The sequence below is a fragment of the Rhopalosiphum maidis genome, chromosome 2, assembly GCF_003676215.2.
Source record: "Rhopalosiphum maidis isolate BTI-1 chromosome 2, ASM367621v3, whole genome shotgun sequence".
Classification (NCBI taxonomy): Eukaryota; Metazoa; Arthropoda; class Insecta; order Hemiptera; family Aphididae; genus Rhopalosiphum; species Rhopalosiphum maidis.
The window spans coordinates 34907242-34933629 of NC_040878.1; the positions used below are offsets into that span (position 1 = coordinate 34907242).

General features: G+C 34.4%; 2 protein-coding genes across 2 annotated transcripts in view; one reads left to right on the forward strand and one right to left on the reverse strand.

The window, feature by feature from the left end:
* The window catches only part of LOC113555123, a 33692-nt gene extending 25442 nt beyond the window's left edge, over positions 1-8250 (reverse strand). Inside the window, 1 exon segment of the mRNA XM_026959456.1 lies at positions 7842-8250. Within this exon segment, the coding sequence (XP_026815257.1) occupies positions 7842-7845 (4 nt within the window). The 5' untranslated portion in view covers positions 7846-8250.
* The window catches only part of LOC113555124 (autophagy-related protein 16-1), a 155250-nt gene that overhangs the window by 38900 nt on the left and 89962 nt on the right, over positions 1-26388 (forward strand). The window lies entirely within an intron of this gene.

A 26388-nucleotide genomic window follows, 5' to 3' on the forward strand; every position in this document is an offset into this window, starting at 1 on the left:
ATCCACTGGCCGTACGGTAAATCGTTAATGTAAAATAAAAAAAAATAAAATCTTAAAGAACGAAATTCAATTTCCATACCACCGCACATTGCGCGCTCGTACACACATATTATAACATGATACAGAGTCGAAATAAATTGCCAGCACGTGCATCAGAAGAGACGGCGAATATATCGTTATTATATCGAGCAGCATCGAAGACAATTATTTAACGTCGTCGTCATTTTTTTTCATTCTTATTTTTTTCTCCGCAAAAACATTCACAAAGAGCAACGGGACTCGCGGACAGCGCGGAATTCATTTCATTCCACCTATATAAGTGTATATATAATAATAATATATACAGAGTGCGTGGCGGCGAAGTCTCCACTCTGAATGGCCAAATTAGTATCATGTATATATAGGTAGGTACTTAAGTTGCCTACCTATACCACGTAGCCGGTGGTGCGTAAACGTTTTTAATTGTCGGCCCGTTATGTACGGTCACTTTTGCACTATTTTTATAATGTTTATATATATAATAAATATATGTGTTATTGTAGATTCCATCTGTTCCTTTAGGAATTATTACTTCATTTAGTGCAATATCTATATGTGTTATGCGTACATTTTTTGATAAAAATATTGTGAATTAAAAATAAATTAATAAAAAATGTACAAAACGAGACGAGTGCTGTGTATATTTTATTATTTTATGCGAACGGTCGTTATCGTACGAAATAGTTATAACCTATGTGCGCGTATAATCTTATATCGGTTATTAATAAGTCATCATATGGCCGTTGTATCGGCACGTTTGTAGCCTAGCGTTAAAGTTACCGGTGACGCCGCGTGCCGACAACGGACGTCTGCGAAGATCGACCGTGAGACCAATGGGGGGCCTACTGATGGACATTTAACAGGCTCTCGCGTGCTTTTCTCACGCGAGTTTAGTGTATGTATAGTATTTAGACGTCCGGATGTATCGTCGAAATTGATGTCATAGAAATTGAATTTATGGCCCTAATTGAAAACGTCTAATATACACTATGTAGCTATAGTTGCGTGCTTTCGTACTTATAGTGACCGACTAATGTGCGTATGTTTTGTTTGCGTACGGGGAACCTTTTGAAAACTATCGATAAAGATGTAATCGGTGAAATGATTATCGCAGGGAATAAATTTGACGTTTATACACTCCCTCATGTCTATATCGATTTTTCTTTCATTTCACGTGTAGATCGGTCACGCTATAATATAGTTTATATATAAAATAATCACATGATTGTAATATTGTAAAGGTATATTCAAAATTTCCGTCCGCGTGCAAATTCTCCGTCACCAACACATACTTGCCATATTATAATAAAGATATACGTGCACGCTGCACGCGATGAGAATGAAAACCAAAATCTACTTCGGCGACTAAGGACGAACATCATCTGTCCGCATCTACATATAATAATAATATAATACGAAAGTTATTCCATCATGAATACCGCCGTTTTGTTTTCGATCGGCCGACCACGGGTCATTATATAACTAGATAATAACATTATCTCTGCAGGAAACTGGAGTCTGAACGTTCGCAATTCGTATTAAAACAGTTTACATCCGCTGTTCTGTTCGTCGTATACGCCGCATAACGCGTATCAATGTATAACGGATACAACTACTTTATGGACCATGCAAAAATAAATTAATGTACCAGAGACATAACATGTATTTATTAATTTAGGTATATGATATCTCTCTCTTCTAGAAAAGTATAAACGTACAAAATATATAAATATGTTATGTTTAACAATGTGGCCTTCGCGTGAACATAATTTAATTATTATTCGTTTTTTTTCTTCTTTTACGTATTGATATTAACACAGAGTAAATTCAAACATAATGGCGTTTCTTGTGTACATCTCGTCGCGTCGAGGCCGAAACTGCACGAATTCAAGAGAATAAATATCGATTTATCATCAATATATTAGTATTAATTAATAATTATACATTTATATACTTCGATTACATTGAATACTTGCAATTTTTATGGTACAATTAAAAATTTACTGCGGAGGTGCTGCAACTTGTCGTTGATAAAAATATAAACGCGTTGTGTGAATAACTATATATTATAATCGGCAATAATTTCACATATTGTGCAGACCACCGTATCGATTTGGACGTGAAGGTCGATTCAAGGAATTAGCCACCGCCTGATGAAAAATTAATAACCGTCGGCACTTAGGAAAACTGCGCATTATTAATATATATTTATAAATGCGATATGTATAATTTGTATAATTGTAGGAGAATGCAGATGTTTAGAAGATAATGCGAGTGCACCTTCCTAATAATTTTGACTTTAATCTACAAATCATCATTCAGACTAAACGAAAATATGAATCTAGGTACTATTATGTACTATGTACGATATATTATTATTCTACGAAATACAACTTGAACACACATATTCTTAAAATGTGTATATTTTTTTTGCTCTAGTGACTGACGTGTTTTATTATTAAATTACCTAGCGGATATAGTCCGATCACTTAATCTATTTTATATAGATTATATTTTATCTCGTTATGTAATAACTATACACTGTATATATGACATCATCGAATTAAAATAAATAAATAGAACTAAGAATTGGTCGCTTTGATTTATATTGATAACATGATTTGCCGAAGATTTTTGAGTTTTTCGTAATTTTTAGCAAAATCATTCGAACAATTCATATGCGAACGTTCATGCCGTAGTACAGGAATATGCGATGGATCACTCTCATAATCGTACCCCACGGTCGTAGGTCAGTCACGCGATCACTATTATTATTGTTGTTTAATCATGTATTATTTTGGAAAACGACGTGCGTGTACAGTCAAGTGGACGAGAGTGACTGTGTGAGAATCGGATCAGTTGACGACTACGAGGAACCTCGTTGACACACATATTATCGGCGTGTTTGGCCTTGACGACGATCTGTTTGCCATTACAATTTTTATTCGTTATTATTATCATTGTAGTATTATTGTTATTATTACTACTATATTTCGGTCGGACGTGCAGTCGTCATGTGATACATTCGTTAATGGGACGTAATGACACTCATTATACGCCGCACTGCCCATCTCGTTCAATTGTCTCCATCGGGTCGTCCCTCGACGTTACATTTTTATTATATTAGGTGAACGTATCAATTACAAACTGGCTCCAACTTTTCGGTCCGCTCGGTTTATTTTTGCTGATTTTTTTTTTTTTGAACGGTTCCTGTCAAAAAGTTACTTGTCGTCGCGTTCGCCGTTTCGCATCTCGATATCATAACAATTGTATTTGTTCACATTGGATTATCTTCTATATAATCTTATTAATTATTTACACAGACCAAACTTCTGGCCAATAATACATTATCCGATAAGAAAAAATAAGAAAAACTAAAATGTTGAATACTTTTTGACACTTATTTATTATAACTACAAATAAGTAGGTACTTCTAAATCTAAGAAACAATTTTGAAACATATCAATTTTTGATAATTTTTTATACGTTGCATTGATTAAAATAGCGTTTATAGCAGAACTTATTAGCACAGTATTCCAACGAACTGTGATCTCCAATTAGGTATACCTTCGCCATTTTTTTCTACATTTTTCACATAATCAATCTTGAAACCAAGTCTAATAACCAATTACCAATTTTTCGTAACTAAAATTTCCTGTTTCAATGTGCCGTGATTAGTGTTAAACAAATTGAAAACATAAACAAACACTTATTAAACATCATTAAACATTTAAATTATATACTAGTCTTGCAGTGGCTTATAAAATGAGAGTAGGAATGATTTTCATGATCCGTTCATACAAATAAACATCTTACTAACTCAGTATTTTTTATAGACCAATATAACAGGAGTTTTAACAATCCCTTTGTGAAGTTTAAGCCCTCACCTATAATATTTATACTTACACTTACTGTAGATGTTTATAATATAATATAATATTATTATTTTTAATCTTTTAAAATATTTACCGTTTACGTATAGGTAGGTAGTATATAGTATATACTTGCCGTATATAGTTATATGACCGTATACTAGCAGATCGTATTATGACTATAACGGTAGACTTCACCGCGTATTTTAATCGTCGTCAATAATTATTGGTTTATGTGTGCGCGCGTAAAATATCATAAAATGCTGTGACGTCGGCGTGTCATTACAAGTATATTATGTGTGTACTATCTATATGTGTGTAATAATAATTATATTTGATATTATGTATAATATATTGTAGTATGCATGTAAAAAAAATAAAACGATGGCTTTAACTACGTTCATTTATTTTTTTTTTTTAAATGACTAGGTAACTGGTTTATTTTTAGTATAAGAAACAAATAATATTATCGAGATGAAAAAAAACATTAAAATAACATTGGGTGTATCTGCCTTAAGTTTGTCATTAAATGCACAATAAAATGCATTTTGTAATGACTAAGTCTATCTCATAATATTTTACTAGAATCATATCATACTCCTTTTAGTAGTTAAGTATTTAGTATATAATTACAATTAAATTGATATAGTTGTTAAATTTAAAAAATAATCTGATGATTGGATAAAAATACGTTGTCATAGGTATACTTATAGTTACTAAAAAGGTTCATTTTTTAAAGTTATTTTAAAAATGTAAAACTTTATGTTACATTTTAGTAGCTACACTTTAATATTGTTCTAACAATGTTTATGTTACATTTAATTACTATCATTTCATTACTTCATTCTTTAAAACACTATCTAAGATGATTAAATACTTTCTAGTGTTGATTGTATGCTGTAACATAATGATAATTATATCATTTAAATGAAGACGAAGTTTAAAAAAAAATGAGCAATGATTTAAGAAACTACAGTTCTCACTTTTCAGTGCTAATATTGGTCCCTACAGTTATTCCTACACTAACCACTAAACAGTAGACTTATAACGTGTATAATTAATAATGTCACGAACATTTTTATTATTATTATAATTTGCATGTTTACGAGAGGGTCTAAACCGTCAGCTTCTGCGCTATTTTGGTGTCTTATTAAATAGGTGACAAAACGATAAGTGAATTTTATATAATTTTTGTTGTTAATATTATTACCCCGAGTGCATATTATAATCATATCATACCTTGACCGTGAATGATTTATAGGTATGGGTACTGCGCGAGAATAACTATTATTATTGACGGTGATAAATTCTATCAAGTTTTCCTCGTGAGTCTACCTATACCTGTTATATGCACACTGCGCAGCAATGAAACACAACTCCCGTTATTAGGAAGATACGAATAAAAACAATAATTAATAATGAATATTCATGCTGTTTTATTTTCGCATATATTACCTGTACTTGAATATAATGTTTAGGTATATCTTCTAACGCGTATTTGCAATCGCAGTAATAATATGATTATAATATAATACGTACGCGGGCAATTAAACAACGTTACGTGTGGCGTTTTAAATGCCTATTATTATTATTATGACATCTTTGAAAGATTACAGTTTGTAAAAATCTCGAAGCACGTTGAACTTATATGAAACCTATAACCGCGCGCGAAACACTTCTATTTATTATAATTCTGTGTGTATGTATATGTGTGTTTGTGGGGTATATAGGTAATATAAATTAAAATAGTATATAATGTGCGTTGTGTTGTGTTTAAAACTAGTCCCGCGTGTCGGATAACTTTAAAAGATATACAATATGTATCCTGTAAGGCTCACTGTTTTATATTATTAATTTTTTATGTTATGTATTTTAAATTGATACCTCACAAAAAATCGCGTCTGTCTTAAATCAAACGGTATTAGCCAAGGGAAATCAAGAGAGCGAACATGTTTTATTGATATAACGGCGTGGTCGTTTAGCATATGACGTAAAACAAATGAACGCCACACAAAAGGAATTCATGAAGATAATCAAAACATAAACACTGTGGTAAATTGATCAGTTGGTAGAAGAATAAATCCACGCCCGAGTTCGAAGATACTTCTGATTATTATTTTTGTCACCGCCTATATATGTATCATATATTTAAAAATAATTCAATCGATGTAATTACGATACGATGTAAGAGCCACGCTGTCGCTTTCGCTGGGCGTGAAGACTTTGAGGAAATGAACGTGTAAAGAAATCGCGTGATTTTCACCATCTTTTTCTTTTGCCGGCCACGATTATCTCTATAATTGTGTTTTTGAAACGATCGCATTTTATATGTGCCGTTTATTATTTATATATTACGTATATATTGTAGTAATATTCATTATATGTTATAGTGTTATACTCTATGCAGTGGTGCATTGCAGCAATTCGTTTATCAGCCCCCGTTGTACGTACCCTTAATTATTATTCATACATTTTGCACTGATCCATATTCACACATATTGTTACTATAATATAATGTGCGTAACTAAAACGATGATAATTTATCTACCGTATTCCCATGCTAAAATCTATACTTCGCGATGCGAGTTGTCTGGTGACCGAGATAACCCCGAATTTGAAAACGTTTGTCGATATTATAGGTACTATTATACGTATACTATAGAACAGCCACACGTTTTTGAACCCGAGTGTTACTCCGCACGTCTCATCGTATACCTCCCATATAGGACGAATATTATAGACATCGCAGACGGACTGACGGACGGGTCACGTATATTATTATGACGTGTTCGATTGTTATCCGCGGCGCGCGCGCGTAGACTGCAGCTGCATCGGCAGCAACAACGCCCGTGTATCGTGTGTGCATAATATTATTCCATATTATTATTATTATAGGTATATATTATACTGTTATATATGACGGTTGTTCTCGTCAAAGCGGTCGGTTTGAGTAGGTTTTTTTTCTCTTTACGCTGTACGCCACCTAAAAACCGAAATACGGAAACGTAATTTGACGCGGACTATATAATTATTAACACACGAATAGCGTACTTGATTTTTTTAAGTGTATATAAAGCCGTACCGCCATACAATTAATACGAATATTTCGGACGATGCCTATGGTTTGTGCATATTATAAACGTATAGATACGGTTTTGATACGTTTGTATATCATATTTTTAATTATGCACTACATTAGTATAAACATACATGTGCAGTTTTACATTATATACTTGGTAGTGATTTACATGCGTTTTATACAATTTATTATTACGGCGTGTATCTTTTTTAGATTACGAGTGAAGCAGAGACGCGTTGACAATTGGAATTACTATACCAAGAGGTTTTGAATAGGTAGCCAAAACTAAATATCGATCGAAAGTCGTGTCCACTGCATTTACACGTATTTCAAAGTGCCCATTTTCCGATTTTATCAGTACCCGAGAGCGAGGAAAAAATACAGAATATCCAAGCGATGGGTCTTGACTAAAGTTAAAAACTATTCACACTATATATACTGCACTATATGTATACTACTGTACTGTGGTGAATGAAACGAAACCAATGTCCCCGACATCAGTTCTCAGCTGTACGGCTTTATTTTTTTTCGAAACATAATACTAGTCGCTGATGAAATTTATAATTTTATTGAAAAAAAAAAAAAACACATATTATATACGAGTATACATATGTGTATATTATTTCATGTAACGGAACAATATCGGAGGAGAAAGAGAGAGAAAAACCTATAAATATTGTTATTACTATACTACGTGTATTAACCGTTTCTGTAATAATATATTTGAACGATCGAAAAACCGCAAAATGGCACGTAAGATGATGTTGCAGTGAGATAAAGATTTGAAAATTCGCAAGAAAAAAAATTTCTTTTTAAAGAGCAAGGTCAAAGACCTGTTAACAAGTTCTTACCCATTTGAAACGGCGGTAGTCTTCGTGAAATGACGTCAGAAGATAGTGCTTCCGTGTAGGCGGTGTGGTGTTGATAGCGCGGCGAACTGGACCGCTCTGCGGCTGGATACAAATACGGCGCACAACAAAAACGATAAAAAAAAAAACGAATTTTGGTTCAAAATTTAATTTAAAATTTTTTTACGCAAAAAACTGCACTCGCGCGAATGAGGTGTGCGCGGCAAATGGGCAACGACGGCGATGGAATGTGAGCAATTTTTAAAAACTGTCGGAAGAAATGTTATAGTGGTGTTTCGTCGGAAATATAAAATATAATTTTAATGTTTATGTTATACGGTGTGCAAATGTACGAAAGAAAAATATCAGACCTTGGCCTTCGCCAGTCCACTGGCAACGGACTATTGAAGAACCGATCGGAGACACCGTTGGCCGGCGGTCCATCCGGAGCCCAGGTGCCCCCTTCCACGCGACCGCGGTGGCCACTTCCGACGGCGGTGGCGGCGGCGATTCTGTGACGTCACGCTGCGAGAAACGCTTCCGCGTGGAACAGAGTGGTATGGCAGCAGCAATCGCCGCCGACGACTTCTTCTTTCCCCGCCGCCACTACGTCCTATATACACAGTATAGGCGACGGCACACGACACGACGACCGTCTCCCATAATTTAATAGTATAAACAATATTATATTTTATAAATATGTTTATTTATATATTATATTTTTTTTCAACCACCGTAAAGTCATAATATTTTATTAAAAATGGCCCCGACAGACTTTATCAGATATGATTCACGCACCTACATAAGATATATTATAACATATAATAACAATACTATATAAACATAAATCCGATACAATTCATATACCATGCCCGTTTACGGCGTTGCTTTGCAGTAAAAAGACTTCCGACGTAGTGTCTCCGGACTTATATTAAGACTATATGTATTATCAGTTATCACGTATACTTTACTAAATCGTAGGGCTTCGGTGGTTGAAGACGTCAGAATTATTTTCTTTATTATTTATTGGTTAGTTATTCAAAAAATTTGGTTGTTTATAATACGAGTATGTTTATTATAAACTACAATATTCATTATAATATGTTTATATAGTTTCATTTAATAAAGCTAATATAAAATATCATATATAATAGGTATTTATAAAAATGTATTTGATATAACATAAATTTAACATAATATAATACAATAATATGAATTGAAGTTACATTATTTGAGACTGTCTTCCGAAAGTAATGTTTTGTCTAAGTTACTTGTTATAGCCCTTATCGGCTATGGTAGTATAGTGTGAATTTTTTTGAATTACAAAATATATTGTGCATTTGTGCTGTAGTATTTACTTGACATATACTTCAAACGACTCATTAAAAATCAAAGTGCAGTTTGGTGAAACCATGCAAACTCGTTGAAATCTGCCTCTGTAGGTTAGGTTAGATTAGGTTTTATAATTGTGACCTATTGCCGGTGTTGATTAAGTAACCTCATTTATATTTATTAATTTAAATGACGATGATGCTTATATGTCCGTCTAAGACAATGTTGTCAGTGGATGACGACTACATGTATAAATGATGGTGTGATGAGACTGTTGTTGTAGTGATCCTATTGACTGCTAAGCTGTGTGCACTGAAATCAACGACTTAGTTTTCTACAGTATAAGACTTCAGTCCCGTTGTCTTATTTATGGAGACACCGCGGTTTATGAGTAAAGGTAACTATCGAAAAGAAGAGATAGTTGACGACAACGACGACAGAGACAATATAAGGTTAGGTTATATAATGTATAAATATATATAGTATTATGTATATATTGTATATATTATTTATATTTGCATCAGTAGATTATGTATGCAGTCTGTTGCCTTCTATATTTGTATTGTTTATAAGGTGTGTTAGGGTGTAAGCATATATGATTGTGTATTTTAGTCGAGACCGGCTCCGGATTCGTCAGCAGTCAAAATAAATGAATGAACGTCCGTCACCGCGCGCCCAGAGGTCTACCCGGAGGTCGTGACCAAAGTGGGTTTTCTGAGTTTCGGCCCACCTATACATGTATATTCTGATCCAAATCGTTTTCACGTGTATTATGATAATTTGATATTATATTATTATTATTATACGTGCGATGGCTAAGTACGCAATTACAGTTGTGAAATTACGCAATAATAATATAATATAATATTATATTATATTATATTATATTATAACACAACGCGCAGTGCTACGTTTGGTTTGAACCGGAGAGTGATTTTTTTTCTTTCGATGAATTTTTTAAAATTATAAATCTTATCCATCTTACGTGCCATTTTTTTTAACGTAATTTGTGTACCCACTTATCAATTTTTTATTTCGGAACGTAATTCGTGTTTAGTCACGCATGTATAATATCATATTATGATGTTAAATCACATAATTTTGTACATGTTTTTAAGGTGTGTGGGTAGGATAGGAGAAGTCTTTCCGGAGTTCCGGACGAAACCTAATATTAATAAAAAATAACCTTTATTATGGTTTATTGTGATTATTGAGATCTTATCTTATTTAATAATAACGAGGAATTGATTTTTAGTAAATACATATATAACGTTTAATTTATTTATATTTAATAATTTATGTATACTTTTTAAGTTATGTCTATTGATTATTTACTACTGCATATTAAAATTTAGTAAATAAATATTTTTATAATATACAATATATATGTATAGGTAATAAAAATAAAATATATTATATACCTACCATAAAATATATAAAATACTCCAGGTCCAACTACCCTCTCCTTTGTAGGGGAACTGTAAGCAATTGTTCGTTTTTCTTTGTCTTATTATTTTTTTAATTTAATTATGATATATAAATCAACATAATATTACGTTAAAAAATGTTTTACAGAAAAACGTTACGTTTAAGAGAATTTAAGGAGGGGTAAAAAAATTAACACCGGGTGCCGAAATTCTAAGTAAGTCTCTGTTTGTGGGTCCATTCAAATTCGGAGATGCGCGTGAATGTTTGTTCTTTCCATATCTCCAAGCCGGTTGGCATTGAGTTTTTGACTTTGAAGAGTTTTACAACAGTCTGCGATCGCGTTTCTCGCGTGGGAAGTTATATATTTTAAACCTCGCCCAGAAATTTGCACACATATTTTATATTTCTATAGGTATTGTATCATACCACCGCCACCACCACAGCGTTTAATTGCTCGAACACAATGCGCAGGTGTTTTGCTTTGTGCTGCAAATAGTTTTCGATACCATAATGGAACTTCCTATAAATGACTGACAATATCAAGGATATTGATCGGATCTCGCCAAGAGTTTCGCCAACTATCTACGTAGTCTTACAGTGGTGTATCATTTTAGACGTTCTTGATAAAATTCAATATGACGTATTTCTACGCCGCCATGCTTAGAATGCAGTTGGACTGAGTTTTGAAGTAATGCATAGGTCGAGAGAGTAGGCATAATATTTTCCGACGAATTATTTCTGATGTTGAAAAAACAAGTAGCGTAGTAAAAATCATTGTGAGACTAATGACATCGTTGTCTTACTTGTAAGTTTTAACATAATATCTAATTTACGAAAATAATCATCGAACGAAATTATGCTATACCTATTATTATATTGTACGTTTACGAAATTGTTTTCTGTCAAAAACTTTATATATTATACCTTTAAGTTCACTATTTTTTTCATATATGTTTAGAGACTACGCAGATGATCATTATTTTATAACGATAATAATTATCAATTATTTTTGTTAAGAACTATAATTATTTTCACAAAAGAGGCGGAGATCGCATGTTTCCAAAAAAAAAAAAAATAAATAAATGTAATATATTCATAATTTAGACAGGCTCGTATTTTTATTTTATTTTTTTTTTTTTGATGAAAAACACATTGAAAAAACCAAAACCCGAAATGTGAATACTTATATTAACTATCAATGATTGCTTTTAAAAACAGAAAGTGGGTATAATTATGATTCTTATACTTGTATATATATATATTATATATTTATTATTTATTATTATACTCGTGGGTACGTAAACGATTATTGCGGGTAGGTACCTACTAACCTACCTTTTGTTTTTACGTGTAATGGTATCTACAACATGATAAATAATGACTGTACAATCCAAATTAACTTTTAAAGATGTTAACAATTCAGAGGATTGGGGTGTAAACGCCTACATCGACGTGATTATCCGCAAAACATCGAAAGTAATAGAAAATTACGAACAACTACAACTACAGTACCGAGCTACTATAGGTATACCACCTGCAAGTACACGATATATTTATGTATATTCATACAGACACACACACACACACACCAATATATATATATATATATATATATCAGTACGATGATATGCGCAGAACAATCAACATTGGATTTCCGCGTATTTTTATATTGTTTCGTGTCAAGTGGAATGTCCAAAATGATTGCAGATCGAAAGGGTTAATTGTTACTATTATTTTCTATTATCTTCCCTAATCCCTCCTCCAAACATCATATATTATATAGGTCTGTCGTGATTTTTGGACAATGTATATAACACGAATAAAGCGGCCGCGGTGTCTTTACACAAGTGGAATATATTTGTTTTGTTTTATTCAAGTTGACCAACATTCGTCTCGTATAGGTGATATTTACAACGTTATTCCGCTCGCCGTGGCAGCATTTCCGGGCGTATCAATACGCAGTAGGCAAATAATCCCAAATGAATTAGAACAAAAACATGTATCATGCACTTAAACGCACGAAAAACACCGGTCCGCCTGCACATCCACCGCGGCGTGTGATCGGGCACAAAAGAGCTGCGGTGACTATATATTACATAGTACATGTATAGCATATTGGTACTCGCTTCCCGTATATTATAATATATGTACGGGCCGAGGTCCGTTATACTCATATAATGTACCTATCAGCGACACCGGCACATTGTCTTAAAGGGCTTTCGAGTATCTCTACGCATGCGATATACATAGCGCCGCGCACACATATACATATATTATACGTATATGTACACTGTCAGCTCGTATTGTAATTATTGTTGTTTCGACACATTTTAATTGTAAATCGGAATTTAATATATACGTATACGCCACACATATATATATTAGACGTACGTGTCGTGCACCGTTAACCGATTGTGTACTTAAATGTGTTTGTGTGTGTGTGTGTGTGTGTGTGTGTGTGTGATGTGTCCGCCGAAGAAACACTTAACGTAAATCGTGTTGCCCACCCCCGTTCGTCGTATATCAAAATACACATGCATGGTGTTCAATAGAGCGCTCTCGCAACCGACTCACAACCGCCTCGGTAGGTACATGTAATATATATGACCCATAAGCAAACACTGCGTCAGCACGATATATACATCTTTATAACATGTTTAGCCCTCTTAAGGATATATCACAATGACTATTTATGTATAGAGACAATTTGATTTAAGACATTATAGCGCATCTGCACTGGTCAAACGGACGGCAGTTGGTTTTTATACATATGAATTATTGTTTTCACTGTGGTTTTACTAAAAAGTTCTGTAATACTTCGGTAAAATGTTTTGTCTTTGCCAATATCGTTTCATTCGTATAAAAAACAAAAAATGATGTTCAGTTTAAATATTTGTTCGAAACATTTTAAAAAAGTCAAAAGATAACATTAACATAATATTATATCGTATTATTGGAAATCATTAAATTTAGATCATTAGTTATTTTACTAGGATTCATCAACAAAATGCATGACATGTATTTGGTCTGAAGTTTTTAACGTTTAAATTTTTTGTCACATTTTTTGGACAATCTGATAAATGAGCAAGTTAAAAAAAAATGTTTTGACAAGCATCAAAAGGTGAAAGGTTACCGGTCGATCAAATGTTGCCAAAATAGGACTGACTCATCATTTTTACCACATTAACGACATATTTATGGTACAGAATCATATTCATCATGGTCACGCGACAAGTGGAAATGGACTATACACACAATATTATATTTACGGGTACTCATATTGTATGCTACTTGCCGCATCGCCGTTAGTGCAATGTGTGTTGTCAACCAACAAATTATAAATCGTGACTTATAATTCTAACTAGACAAAAATCTTTATTTGTATTTTTACTGCGTAATTAATTATTGGTTGTTAAGATAAATATCGTCAGAGTATGACCATAGCTTTATTCTAAGTTCTATATCTCTATCGACATTATATAAAGCAAATAACTGAACAAATTCATTATGTGCATTGTGCACAGCATAACATATTGACTGTTTATGGATTTTATGTTTTTGAATTGCACTGCAGCGTATTTCTTCTTTGCAATTTGATACTCTCGCTGACGATATAATGTCTCATAAATTATGTTTATTGTTTATCACATAAATACACTCTACAATAGGACTTACTCCGTCTTTCGTTCAGTGTTAAATTTGAGTCCTAGAAAGCCGGGACTAACTAATCTACAGACGACTGCGACACGTACTACCATGATGATATACGCTGTAACGTTCGCAACGATTAATAATTTTCACGACCGACCCGGTTTTTAAAGTTTATTGTGTACGACCGGAGTGCGTCCACGATCTGCTACAGCACAGACCCTTCCATCACGCCTCGTGGGCTGCGGCTCGTCTGTCGTGGCGTTTGATATTTATTTTTTCTCTTTTCCCGCGATCCATCTACAAAAGTCGGCTCGACACGCGCGAAACTTCCTTCGTACAGGGAACACAACACGCGTTCCCGTGTCGGCGACCATGGGAGAATACAATTTAAGATTTCAATGCACGAACAGGCTAGAGAGTATATTATGGGCAGTGATTCGGCGGCCGGCACAGCAGCTCCTATTCACGTTTATACATTTTACAAGCAAATACGTATGTATATATGTGCCTATCGTGTGTATGCGTATTTATTTTTTTTTATTGACAAGGAAATCGTTTGTGTACAAGTGCAGTGTGTGAGTGCGTGTAACGACGACAATATGTCCGCGAGGCCTATGGGATCTAGGACGTGCTTAATAATCCGTTCGTATGGTAATTACCTTTGTACACACACACACACACACACACACACACACACACACACACACACACACACACTCGTTGCAGACTGGCGTTCGCGTACACTACTGACCCATAATATTGTATACTACACGGTGTACCGACCGTATTATAGATAATATATTATGTGTAATACATGTATTATTATTATCATCGTGTGCATATTATAATAATATAGGTACGTATTATATCCGATGTGCGGCGAAGAATGTGTCGTCGCGGGTGCGCGCCGCACAATAAGATCCTATTACGTATTCACGTTCGGGTTTAGGCGCGGGGAAAACCGCGGTCGGGTTACTGGCGGCGGCGAGATATTAATATGATGATATAAAATCCCCGATTTGCTCATGTCGTCTGCTGTTGTACGCGCATAATTATATATATTCCTCGCCAATTAGCGTACGTGATATAATATTGTAAATGTAATTTAATATATATAATTTATAATATCGCGTTTCGCGACGCCGCCGCGCACCGGTAAACCGACGACCGATTGTGTTCGCGACAAAAATACGACGCGTTTACAGCTAGAATAGAGATCATAATGGCAGACAGTGACTTCAACGTTCTTATATTATGTATATAATAACATGTACCCCGTGCATCCGATTAAATCTTTGCGTCCACTTCCCGTGACTCTCCGGCGTTTCGACGTGGACTTTTCCAGCCCTTATGTATTCGCATCTCGCGAATGCGCCATATGGCTTGTCGGCGACTCGACCATGCTATTGTAGATATCATATTATTATTTTTGCTGTTGTTGTCATTGTCTCCGCGTATAGCGGGCTCAAACGTTCGATAATGGTCGCGGTCACTATATTATTATTATCGTCGTCGTCATCGTGGTTTAGTCTTTCGCGCTCGGTCGGACGCCTCGTATATGGGGTTTTATGTATACATATGAATATATATATATGTACACAGTATACACCGTATAAGTTGGGTATACTATGGATATTATACATAATAAACTTTTTGTGATTTATCGCGTTTCGCAGGACGACGACTGTTGTAAAATCGCAATCGGTGACGAAGGATGATAAATTATCTATATATATGCATACAGGCAACATTTTAAGTTTAATACCACAAAAAATAAAAGAATCTGTTCTGTCATGTGATGTTGTAACGGACAACTATTGCCTATCTAATTTTAATCATCGGTTTACTTTAAATTTCATACCCAAAATAGTTAGTTGAGTATTTGGAAAATTAAGTTAAAACGGGAAATGGCACTTATATAGTTAATAGATATTTAGAAAGTTGAGTGTATGATGTACATTTTATATTATATTTAATTTTAAAATGTTATTATATATATATATTCAATTCAAATCGTGTCTGCATCAGATAATAATATGATTAGTTTAAACGATTAGAAAATTTCATCTCAGTTTACCCACACTCGACGAACCATGGATATAATGTCAAGTAAATCGAAACGAACTTGAGTCGTAAACATTATAGAAAAAAGGTTAAAGATTTCAAATACTGCACACGCAAGTCGTATATGAGCTGCAGTACGTTCCGGCTCCCGCGGGGATAAAGACCCGCGCATTATATATACTGTGTAGTATATATATAGGCTGGACACGATAAACTATTTATACACGCGTATAAGGTTCCTATAGGTGTCTTCAACGCACGAAACCATTTTAAATGGCACAGCGTTTAAATTTCATATAGACCATTATATTGTATAATTCATATTATATGCGCGCGTCGCCCATGGCGTACGGTTTGTAGTACACATTATAGATACATAGTACCTATAAACCCCGTCTATAAACGACTGTTTATGTACCCATACATTTTATTAAGTGATGATGATTATATAACTGTGTTTATGTGTATGTTAATACACACCCGGCCGAGACTAGCATTTCGTGTGATAATTCGTGATTATAATATGTATACAAAAGTATATCTGGCAATTATCGCAATTGTTGCTAATAAAATATGCGCTATACGTCCCGTTATAATTTCCTGCAGTCTACTTGTATTATACTATGGAAGTCATCGTTTTCTTTTTTTCTTTTTTAGAGGGGAGAAGTGGACGCATTTATCCTGTACGGGATTTTTCGTGTATAGTGGTTCTCCTAAAACCTGCAAAATGAGGGGATGTGGTGACACGTAACTGCCAATTTACTCGTTGATACATATTATTATTATACGGAGGAGGTATGATCGATGATATTAATGTTATAATAGTGTGATATTATTTAATAACTGGTCAAATAAACTATGTTAGGTATACACTTGGGTCGTGAGGATGATTCGGTGGCAGTCAAGTCGTGTCGTGTTTATTCGTATACGGTTTTTAGTTTCCTCGGTGTGCTGATCGTTGGGGACACCGGGAAACGGTCCGAAAATCGGTCGGAATTGGGTCAGTACTCTTTGACAACAAATACGACGACGAAAAAGGGAAAAAATAGCGGTCAGCGCGCCGAACAATGGCCGGAAGAAGACACACTCGGTCAGGCAGCGGCGGCGGACGCGTATTCGTTGTTAGCGCGCGCCCGACAGACATGAGCTCTACATACCAATTTATATATATATATATACGTGGTCTGCACTATCCGTCGACCACCCCGCACCACACCGCGAGTACGACTCTCGCCACTGATTTATCGGTTTGTTGGTCGCAATTATTAAACGGTAATATGTACGAACATACATAAATATACATCGTGGCAATGTTTATTTTTTTATTTTTATATATAATTTAGTTCGTTGCCTGTTGCACTTACTGCGACGTGTATTACGTTTCGCCGAGAACTGTGCAGAAACGAAAAAAAAATGCCATACACATATTATATGCATGTATAAGAATAGCGTGTCCTCGCGTTGAACCACTTACGAGAAAATATCTGTTAAGTTAATCTCAAAACGTAAATTATTTGCGTGTCATTATTTTCAAAAGCTATATTATACGCATGCATAGTTACAATTAGCTATGTCTAGTTTACTGCAGTGTGTAAATATTAATATTCCATTTTGTATTTCACTGTTGAATTATTTAATGCGGTAGTGATTTTCATTGATCGTTTCTGAATAATTAGTTAAATCCTACGTATTTCGCACAAGTAATTTCTATCTCATCCCATAAGAGAAATATAGTACACTCTTTACTTTCCTCGCTAAGTCTAAAATAATATCGTATCGTATTAGCTTTTAGAAGATGTTATAGAAATGTATATAAAATAATTAGTTTTTTTTCAAAATGTCGAAAGTGTCCTAAGATTTGATACAATTGTAATCACGTTCGAATACAATTTATATTATGTAGAAATTGTCAATCGTCCAGTCTGCGTCAGACTTAATATCAGATATTGTAAATATATTTTCTCATAATTGGCGGACAATAAAATAATCACAATATTGAATTTTAAGTTTTTGGTGGTGAATTATTAATACACAGTGAGTATGGAACTCCTCTTAGATTCGTCTCTAAAATTAAATTAAAAATTGATCTTTGTGTGTATGTCTTACATATGGGAACATCAATGCACTAGGTTAGAAACAGTATGGTTTTTTATTTGTGCCACAATTCTCGAGCCCTGCAGCGAATTATGTATTTCACATCACGAGCGGGTATTTAAATAATTATACAACTCTTATTATTATATTATAATACCCGAGTAGAACAGCACTATAAATACGTGCACTTAATGTATACTACGGCGTTTGGTGCTTAACTCTTTAATAATATATATATATACAATACGACGCTTAACAGTACTAACCCAACAGTCGTACACAATATATATTATATATAACTTAAACGCACGCGGGTTGTCCAGGTGATAATTTAATTTCGACATGTGTCTTTGTGCGATAAACACTGGACGTGTGCGTGTATCTGTGGACACGGCAGCAGTAGCACACACACACACACACACATGCGCTCACACTTCCACATAATATATATTATATTCATGCTTCACAGATTCGTTTAATGCCATTATTATCGTCTCATGCACTAGGTACATAAACGTGCGTATATAGTATATAAATATAAATATATATAATATAATATAGGTATATCTACGACTGTCGAACGACGCGATCCGTTATACTTAAACGTGTATTTTTGTTGAACTATTGAATGGAATAATCTGTTACATTAAAAAATCGATATAATAATAATAATATGCATGTACTGAGTATTCAACGCAACTCTGCAGACATCGGAAGACGTGTCGAGTTCATAGGTGAACGATATAGGTGTAAGTTAGAAAATGCTAAAATAATTTATGTCACACAGACCCACTGAGGCTTGCGTACACATCATCTCGTATACTATTTTATATACACGCATTAATAATAATAAAATAATTTATTGTCGATTTAAAAGTACATTTAAGTAAAAACTACAACAAAAGATTAACAAATTAGTAAATTTAGAGTATAAATAATAATAGATAATTATGAAAATATAAACATTATAAATACTAAATAAAAAATAAAGAAATATATAGTCATCACAATAAATTTAATTCAAATCAATTAAATTCACAACATGTACATTGTACACTATGCTCTTAAATGTTTATTTAATATGTATATCATATTTTAATACATTTTCCAAATTTAATATAAAATCTGTAATTTATAATATAATATATATTAGTTCTGTAAAATAACCTTAGACTTACTTGATTTCGACATTCGGATAGGAGGAATCTCTGTGTTTTTTCCTGCTGTATGATTCTAGTATGTTAATTTTAAATTAATTAAATTCAATTTATATGTAAAATAAAATAAATTTCTATGAAATAGTTGTTGTACAGAGAGAACAAAATTTACTATTTGGATTCATATTCAATATTGAAAGACGTTTTAAGTTGGAAAACTAGAAAAGTGAGAAAGTCGTTATTATCATCAGAGTTCAAATATTGTTATTAACGATGTAAGTAAATCTGCGCGTGTTCGCGAAAAACATTCTGCCGTACGCGTTAACATCAGTTATATATATATATATATATAAACACAAGTAATAATTTAGAGTTAGTAGTATACGTATAATATTTTGTATTTATAGAATTCCACGCTGAAGCTAAGAACACCGCTGGAACGCTAAATTTTTATATTAATTATATATCGGCATAGACTGTTTGTTTTGTAACCATACGTCTATTATTTCTATTTATATTTATATTCTTTATATATATATATAATTTAATACGTATATAATAGAGGCGTATATATGTATTTTAGAAGAAGGAAAAATTAATAAGACCTAACGATGTAGATAATAATATTAAAAAAAAAAAAAAACGCCTGTGGTAAGAATGAAAAATCATTAACTCGGTTGACGCGGATGAGTCGATAATTGATAATAATATAATAATACACAACTACGATGTGTTGGGTGGGGGAAGGGCGGTAACGAGAAAAAAAAAAACGTATCACGACGGTGTCTGTAAAATATCATTTCGACCAGGAGAAAACTCGCACTCATTAACGGTATTTATCATTATGTATATATGTATTGGGACTAGGAAGATTTATTCGTGGACCGTGCGCCGCGACGATTAGTGGAAATAGTTTTTATTCAAATTGACAGCTAGTGTGTTAAATTTGCGCGATATTATTCATCGTCGGGCACTTGGGAAATACACATGTTTATCGTGTAATGTATACCATTATATATCATTATTGTAGATGCGCTGTGGCATTGCGTTCGGCGGAGGTCCGAGCTCCGTGCATGCGTGAGCTCGGGGCGCGGGTTAACGGACTCATCGGAAACGGAACGGGCGCGCTTATTACTATACGCGTACCTTTCTGTGCGTTGTGTGCGTGTGTGTGTGTGTGTGACGTCCGAATCTGCAGTAGGTCTGTGCACCGACGACGGTGAAACAGCAACAATTCAAAAAACCATAAAGGTGTACATAGTAATAACATTATTATTATTGTTGGTGTTGTCGTTATCATTTCTAAATCGAATATTATATACCTACGAGTTTGTAAAAAAATCGATAAACAAAAAAAAATCTTCATGCGTCCGATGCGAAGTGCAAACCTTCGTGTTATATCATGTGTAGTGTATGTATAGCTTGGGTTCAACCATATTTGAAAAAATTCTCCGCTCACGCCCATTCGTCTCTCTACAATACATTTTTAGATCTATTTATACACATGATAGATGTGTGTACCTATATTACACTTCTGTACATATTATAATATTGTTATGTTTGTGCGCGCGTGTATACGCACGGAACATAGACTTGGCATGACTGTATTGTTGTCGGGTTTCTTTTCGCGTCATTCCAGCAAATTAAAATCGAATTTTCTTCGATTATCACTGCACAGTTTTTTTTTTCATTTTCATTCGATTTTCATAATATATTCTATACGATATCATTAAATTCGTGGAATCACCGCAAGTTTAATTTAACTTCCTGTGTTTTTTTCTCATTCTGTTGTATGTATATCTACTGATTTCGCTGCAGTCGATTTTACTTAGTTTAGTTTTTTTCGTGTTTTATTGCTATAATGAAAAACCGGTATCGCGCACCTCTCGTTTTTTTCTCGGGCATTTTGGATTAGTATGCTGATGCATATTTCACAGCATCATCTCAGCTCTGGTTTTTATTTTCCTCTTCATTTGTCGTCGACCGGTAATCTTCATCTCTCTCTGTCTCTCTCTAACTCTTTTCTTTTTTTTGTTTCTAATATCAGTGTACAGTATATAAACGCAAATATAGCGGTCGTTCATTGTTGTATAACAAATATTATTTCAGCGTATACCGACAGTTAAATGGAGATGACTACGAATACGAAGCAAATAGACAAATGGTTCGAAAACGATTGATGAAAAGACACTGGTCGTCGCTTATTTTATCTTCTACACTCACTGGTTTGAGCCAACGAGGTATTCACAAGATTAAGTTGATGTTGAGGTATTTAATAATATATATCGTATTATAAATACCCGTCATTATATCAGAGGAGGTGACATATATTTTTATTGTTCCATTTTCCATCGAGAAATTTGCGTTTCATTGTTTGGATGAGCTCGTTGACATTGCTACGAGATTTAACCAAGAATTTTTTATGTCACCCTGGCTACAGCGTTTGTTATAATCTTTGGCTTGGCTTTGATTTTAATGAATGCCTGTCATTTTTTTGTTTCGGATTTTTTTCTCGTTTTTACCATCACCGGAAGTACTCGCATCATATATAATATATTATTATCTCCGTATGCTAGCAGTAGGTATAGTGGGTATAATCTCTCTGTAGTTTTCGATGACCTGTAATTCGATTTTCTATCGTCCTTAAGATGTTCACTCAGCCACGGTTTTGCGAACGTTTATTATATATTATGTCGCCCGCGCGCGTTTGTGTTTCCGAGTCATGGTCATTAAAATGCTTGAACATTGTGACGGCGAGCGGCATGGATGTGATGCAGCAGCGAGGTGGCGGCAGTATGTTTGTGGCTAATCCTCTTCTCCGTCACAATATATCAGCGTCAGTTTTGTTCTGTCTAAATATGTACACTCAAACATACAAATATATACAGAATCATTTGTAAGTATGTGTCATCGTATAGGCAATTTGGAAAATTGGTCTTTTTAGAAACCGCGAGGAGTTTGTTCAACTCTTTCTATTCTTATACGAAATTTATAAAACAGCTATTAGTGTTGACGAAATAAATATAAATTAAAGTTCATAAAAATAATAGAAGAATTTACAAGTATTTTTTATTACATTATGTTTTAACAGCTACGTAAGTATATAGATTTCCAAGCTGAACGTTAAGTTCTAAAAATTGGACAAATTTTCGTTCAAATTTTGTAAAAAAAGATAATAATCTTGCAGTGTTGCGATCTTAAGATGACAGAGAAAAAGGAAAAACAAATTAAGGTTGTTATAAATTATAACTTATATACTATATAAATATTTTAAAGTCATAATAAATTATAAGGAAAACGAAGACTTATTCAATTATTGTACTCTCGTTGTATAATAACTTGTTATCTGAACAAATCTAAAGGAAATACACACATTTATAGCTGTATATGCAGTATATGCACACGTTGTGATGTCGGGTGGAACGGGATCCACTTCCGCGGAGTACTGCAAGATAAAATGCAATTGTACCTATGACCAGATTATAACCACGAGGACACGGACTTCTTGCTCTATGACTATAACATTAAGTTATATTAAATTATATTATACGCTTGAATGGTTAATTTGTAAGACATTGTGTAAATCGTTAAAATAATATTATGTACGTATATTATAATATTGTTATTGAATAACGACGCCGCACATTAAAAGTGGATTTTAATTATTCGTTCATTGAATCATCTCGACGAAGCCGGTTTACGAGCATATCGTCGCCGTCCACAACAGACTTACATATTATTATAGAGGTACACGAGTTTTACTCGACGGTTAGGTTGTGTTGTCTTGACGAGATATACGGTTTGTGTCTAAGCAGTGTTTTGCGCGTACTATGTATATATACGCGATGCATTCAATTGCTATACATAATGTAACATAATATATAAACTAAGTAATATACACTTGTTTATAATGTCATATTGTACATTACATTAATCATCATTTTTTTATGTTTTATTTTACGTCCAAAACTATTTTAACTAATGCAAAATTGTAGGTATCATCAGAATTCTGATCGATTTTCATCAAGCCTTTTCAGCCGTTGTTTTTACGGTTTATCGCGCGAACGCGCGCGTGAATTTGATTTCGCGTAATTTATTATTCGCATACTTCGCTACTATTAATCATACAAAATAAGTAACTTCGAAGCAAGTCATTATTATATACTATTTCGCACGAATTTGCGTAAACAAATATTTAAACCTTTCAGCGTATAGCGATTTTAAAGTTATACTCGAGCATTATAAAAGTTATACCGTCCAAATAAAATACAAGCACGCACATGCGTACACACACACACACACACATATACATAAACTTATACATACAGTATAGGGGGCGGAGGTTAAAACTTATCACGTCGGGTGGTAAAAGTTTTCCCGTACACAATGTCTCCCATCGACGAGCTCGTGTTTTAGTCGCTCTCGTTTATAATCGCGTTGCAAAACTTTTCCCGGGCCTGGCCGAGTCGAACGTGCGATTTAATAAATACGACTTAAACAATGTTACTGTTGCGCTGTGTATATACTCTCGACGGGTTGATGACGATTGGAGCTTATTAATTAAAAATAAAACTAAGACTATATAATAGGTACATATATGAATGGCGCGATTTGCGGACCGGCAAATCTTCGCCCCCGTCGCCGTCACACTTATACTACTCGTGTACGAGATATGAGGGTATCATTAAATAGGTATTTGTGTGTGTGTGTTTCTTAGACGCTTTTTGCCCGGCGGTAATTTTTTTCCCCTATTTATTATTTTTTTTTTTTTGCATTGTCGTGTCGGTCAACGGTTCCTCGGCGGGTCGTGGTTGTCGCCGCTTTATAACAATATATCTATATATACGAGTCGAAATCACGTGTCCTACTTGTGTACGCACGTCCCAAATGCCGCCATTGCCTCTTCCACCGCTGCCGCATTGTTGTGTTGTAATTACCGTTTATATATTTTATATACACTCGATGGTTGTCGTAGTCGTCGCCAGTATGGAACCTTCGTCGTATAATATATCGTCACGACCGTGACCCTTTGCCGTTGCCGAAGAGTGTGTGTACGCGCGTGTATGTAGGTTTTCTCAAAACGAAAGAATGGTAGAAATAAATAAATAAAGGCAGTCGTCGTGCTACAAACTCTTCCGGGGGCATACCCCTCAACCCATCCCCCAGTATTATTATTCGTGTATATGTGCGCCTATTTATGCGTATAATATAAATCTATTATTATAAATACGCGTCTGCCCTCGTGTGCGAGTGTGTGTGTCCCGGCTATACATATTCTCTATAAATTATTTGGTCTCCGTATTGCAACGTTCAACATACATGCGATTGAATGCATTTATAAAAAATAATAATGCGATATTCGTATACATATAATACATAATATTATTTATACACAGAGACGGTACAGTTGTATGTATGTAGAGAATTAAACCGAATTCTCGATCAACGTGCGAGCATGTAGAGTATGATGATAGTAATGAGTAGGGAATGTCACCACTTTTATTGTCGTTTGTCTTATCTACCCAATACACTTTTCTAACCATCTGACGCTCAAATAAGTTCATTATATATGTATATACATATATTACGTAAGCGCCCAAAAAAATCCAACTGAAAAATATCCGTCATTTAGTACGCAACAATAGAAGAAAAAAAAATATATCACAATTTGAGTTTTTCAAATCGTCTACGGATTCGTATAATTATATCGCGTCCGTACGCAAAACGGTTAAAAAAAAAAACTAAAAATTCCAACTCTCGGTTACTCTCGCGAGCATCAATAGTGCCATATACGTATAGAAACTGCACGCGCCCGCGGTGTGTCTTAAGAGAACGGAGACGTATAAATTATTTATTATTAATACCTAGGTTTGTCTCTATTTTTTTTTCGACCATATAAAAATATACGTTAACAGCGTGCGTGTATGTATACATTGTTGTTGTCGTTACTGGCCGCGTTTCGTATTAGGTATAATATACACTGCGTGTATTATATACGTATACTACATGATGTACCTTCCGATGATACACGGCGTATATTATTATTATTATTACTATTATTATTTATATTCTTTCCGTTGTTTTTTTTTCATCCCGTCTAATAATACCCCCTCCCACACGCGGGCACCGCGAAAGAAACGCCGTGATGTGGTACAGATACACGCGGTGTATAATACAGGTATATATTGTCTTCTGTGTAAAATATAAGAAAAAAAATCGATTTCCACCGGAGAGCTGTCATCACCATATTTGATCTAAACTGCGGCTGCGCGTAAACTCATGTGGGAACTCAGCAGCAGCAGCAGCAGCAGCGTCGCACAACGACGACCATAAACACGCCTTTAATTGCGCTTACGTGTTTAATGCGTTCCGATCTGATATTGAGCGAGCGCGCGCGAGCCTATTGCAAAGAGAGGATAAGCCTCGTGGAAAGGAAAAAAAATATATATAATAAACGTCGTATGTAAGAGTCGGAGAATGAGAAAAAAATACGTACATATAATACCGTATAGCGCGTTTTAGCGAACGACTATTATATTCGTACACGACGACGATAGACCGTGTCGTCGTCTTCGTATGGTATTTATGCGAATTTTCGATATCGTTTGAGTTCGTGCTCCCGTATAAAATATCTTCAGCCATATGTGCGCGTATGAGTAATCGCGAAACGAGAGAAACGGTACTTAAAGAGCGGCGGCGGTGTTGTGTACTTTAATCTCGCATTATATTATAGCCAAAGCTGCGGACACTTGCACAGCACCTTTGGCCGCAGCGCAAATGTATAATGTATAAATATGTATACGGTCATCTGCGACGTATATTAT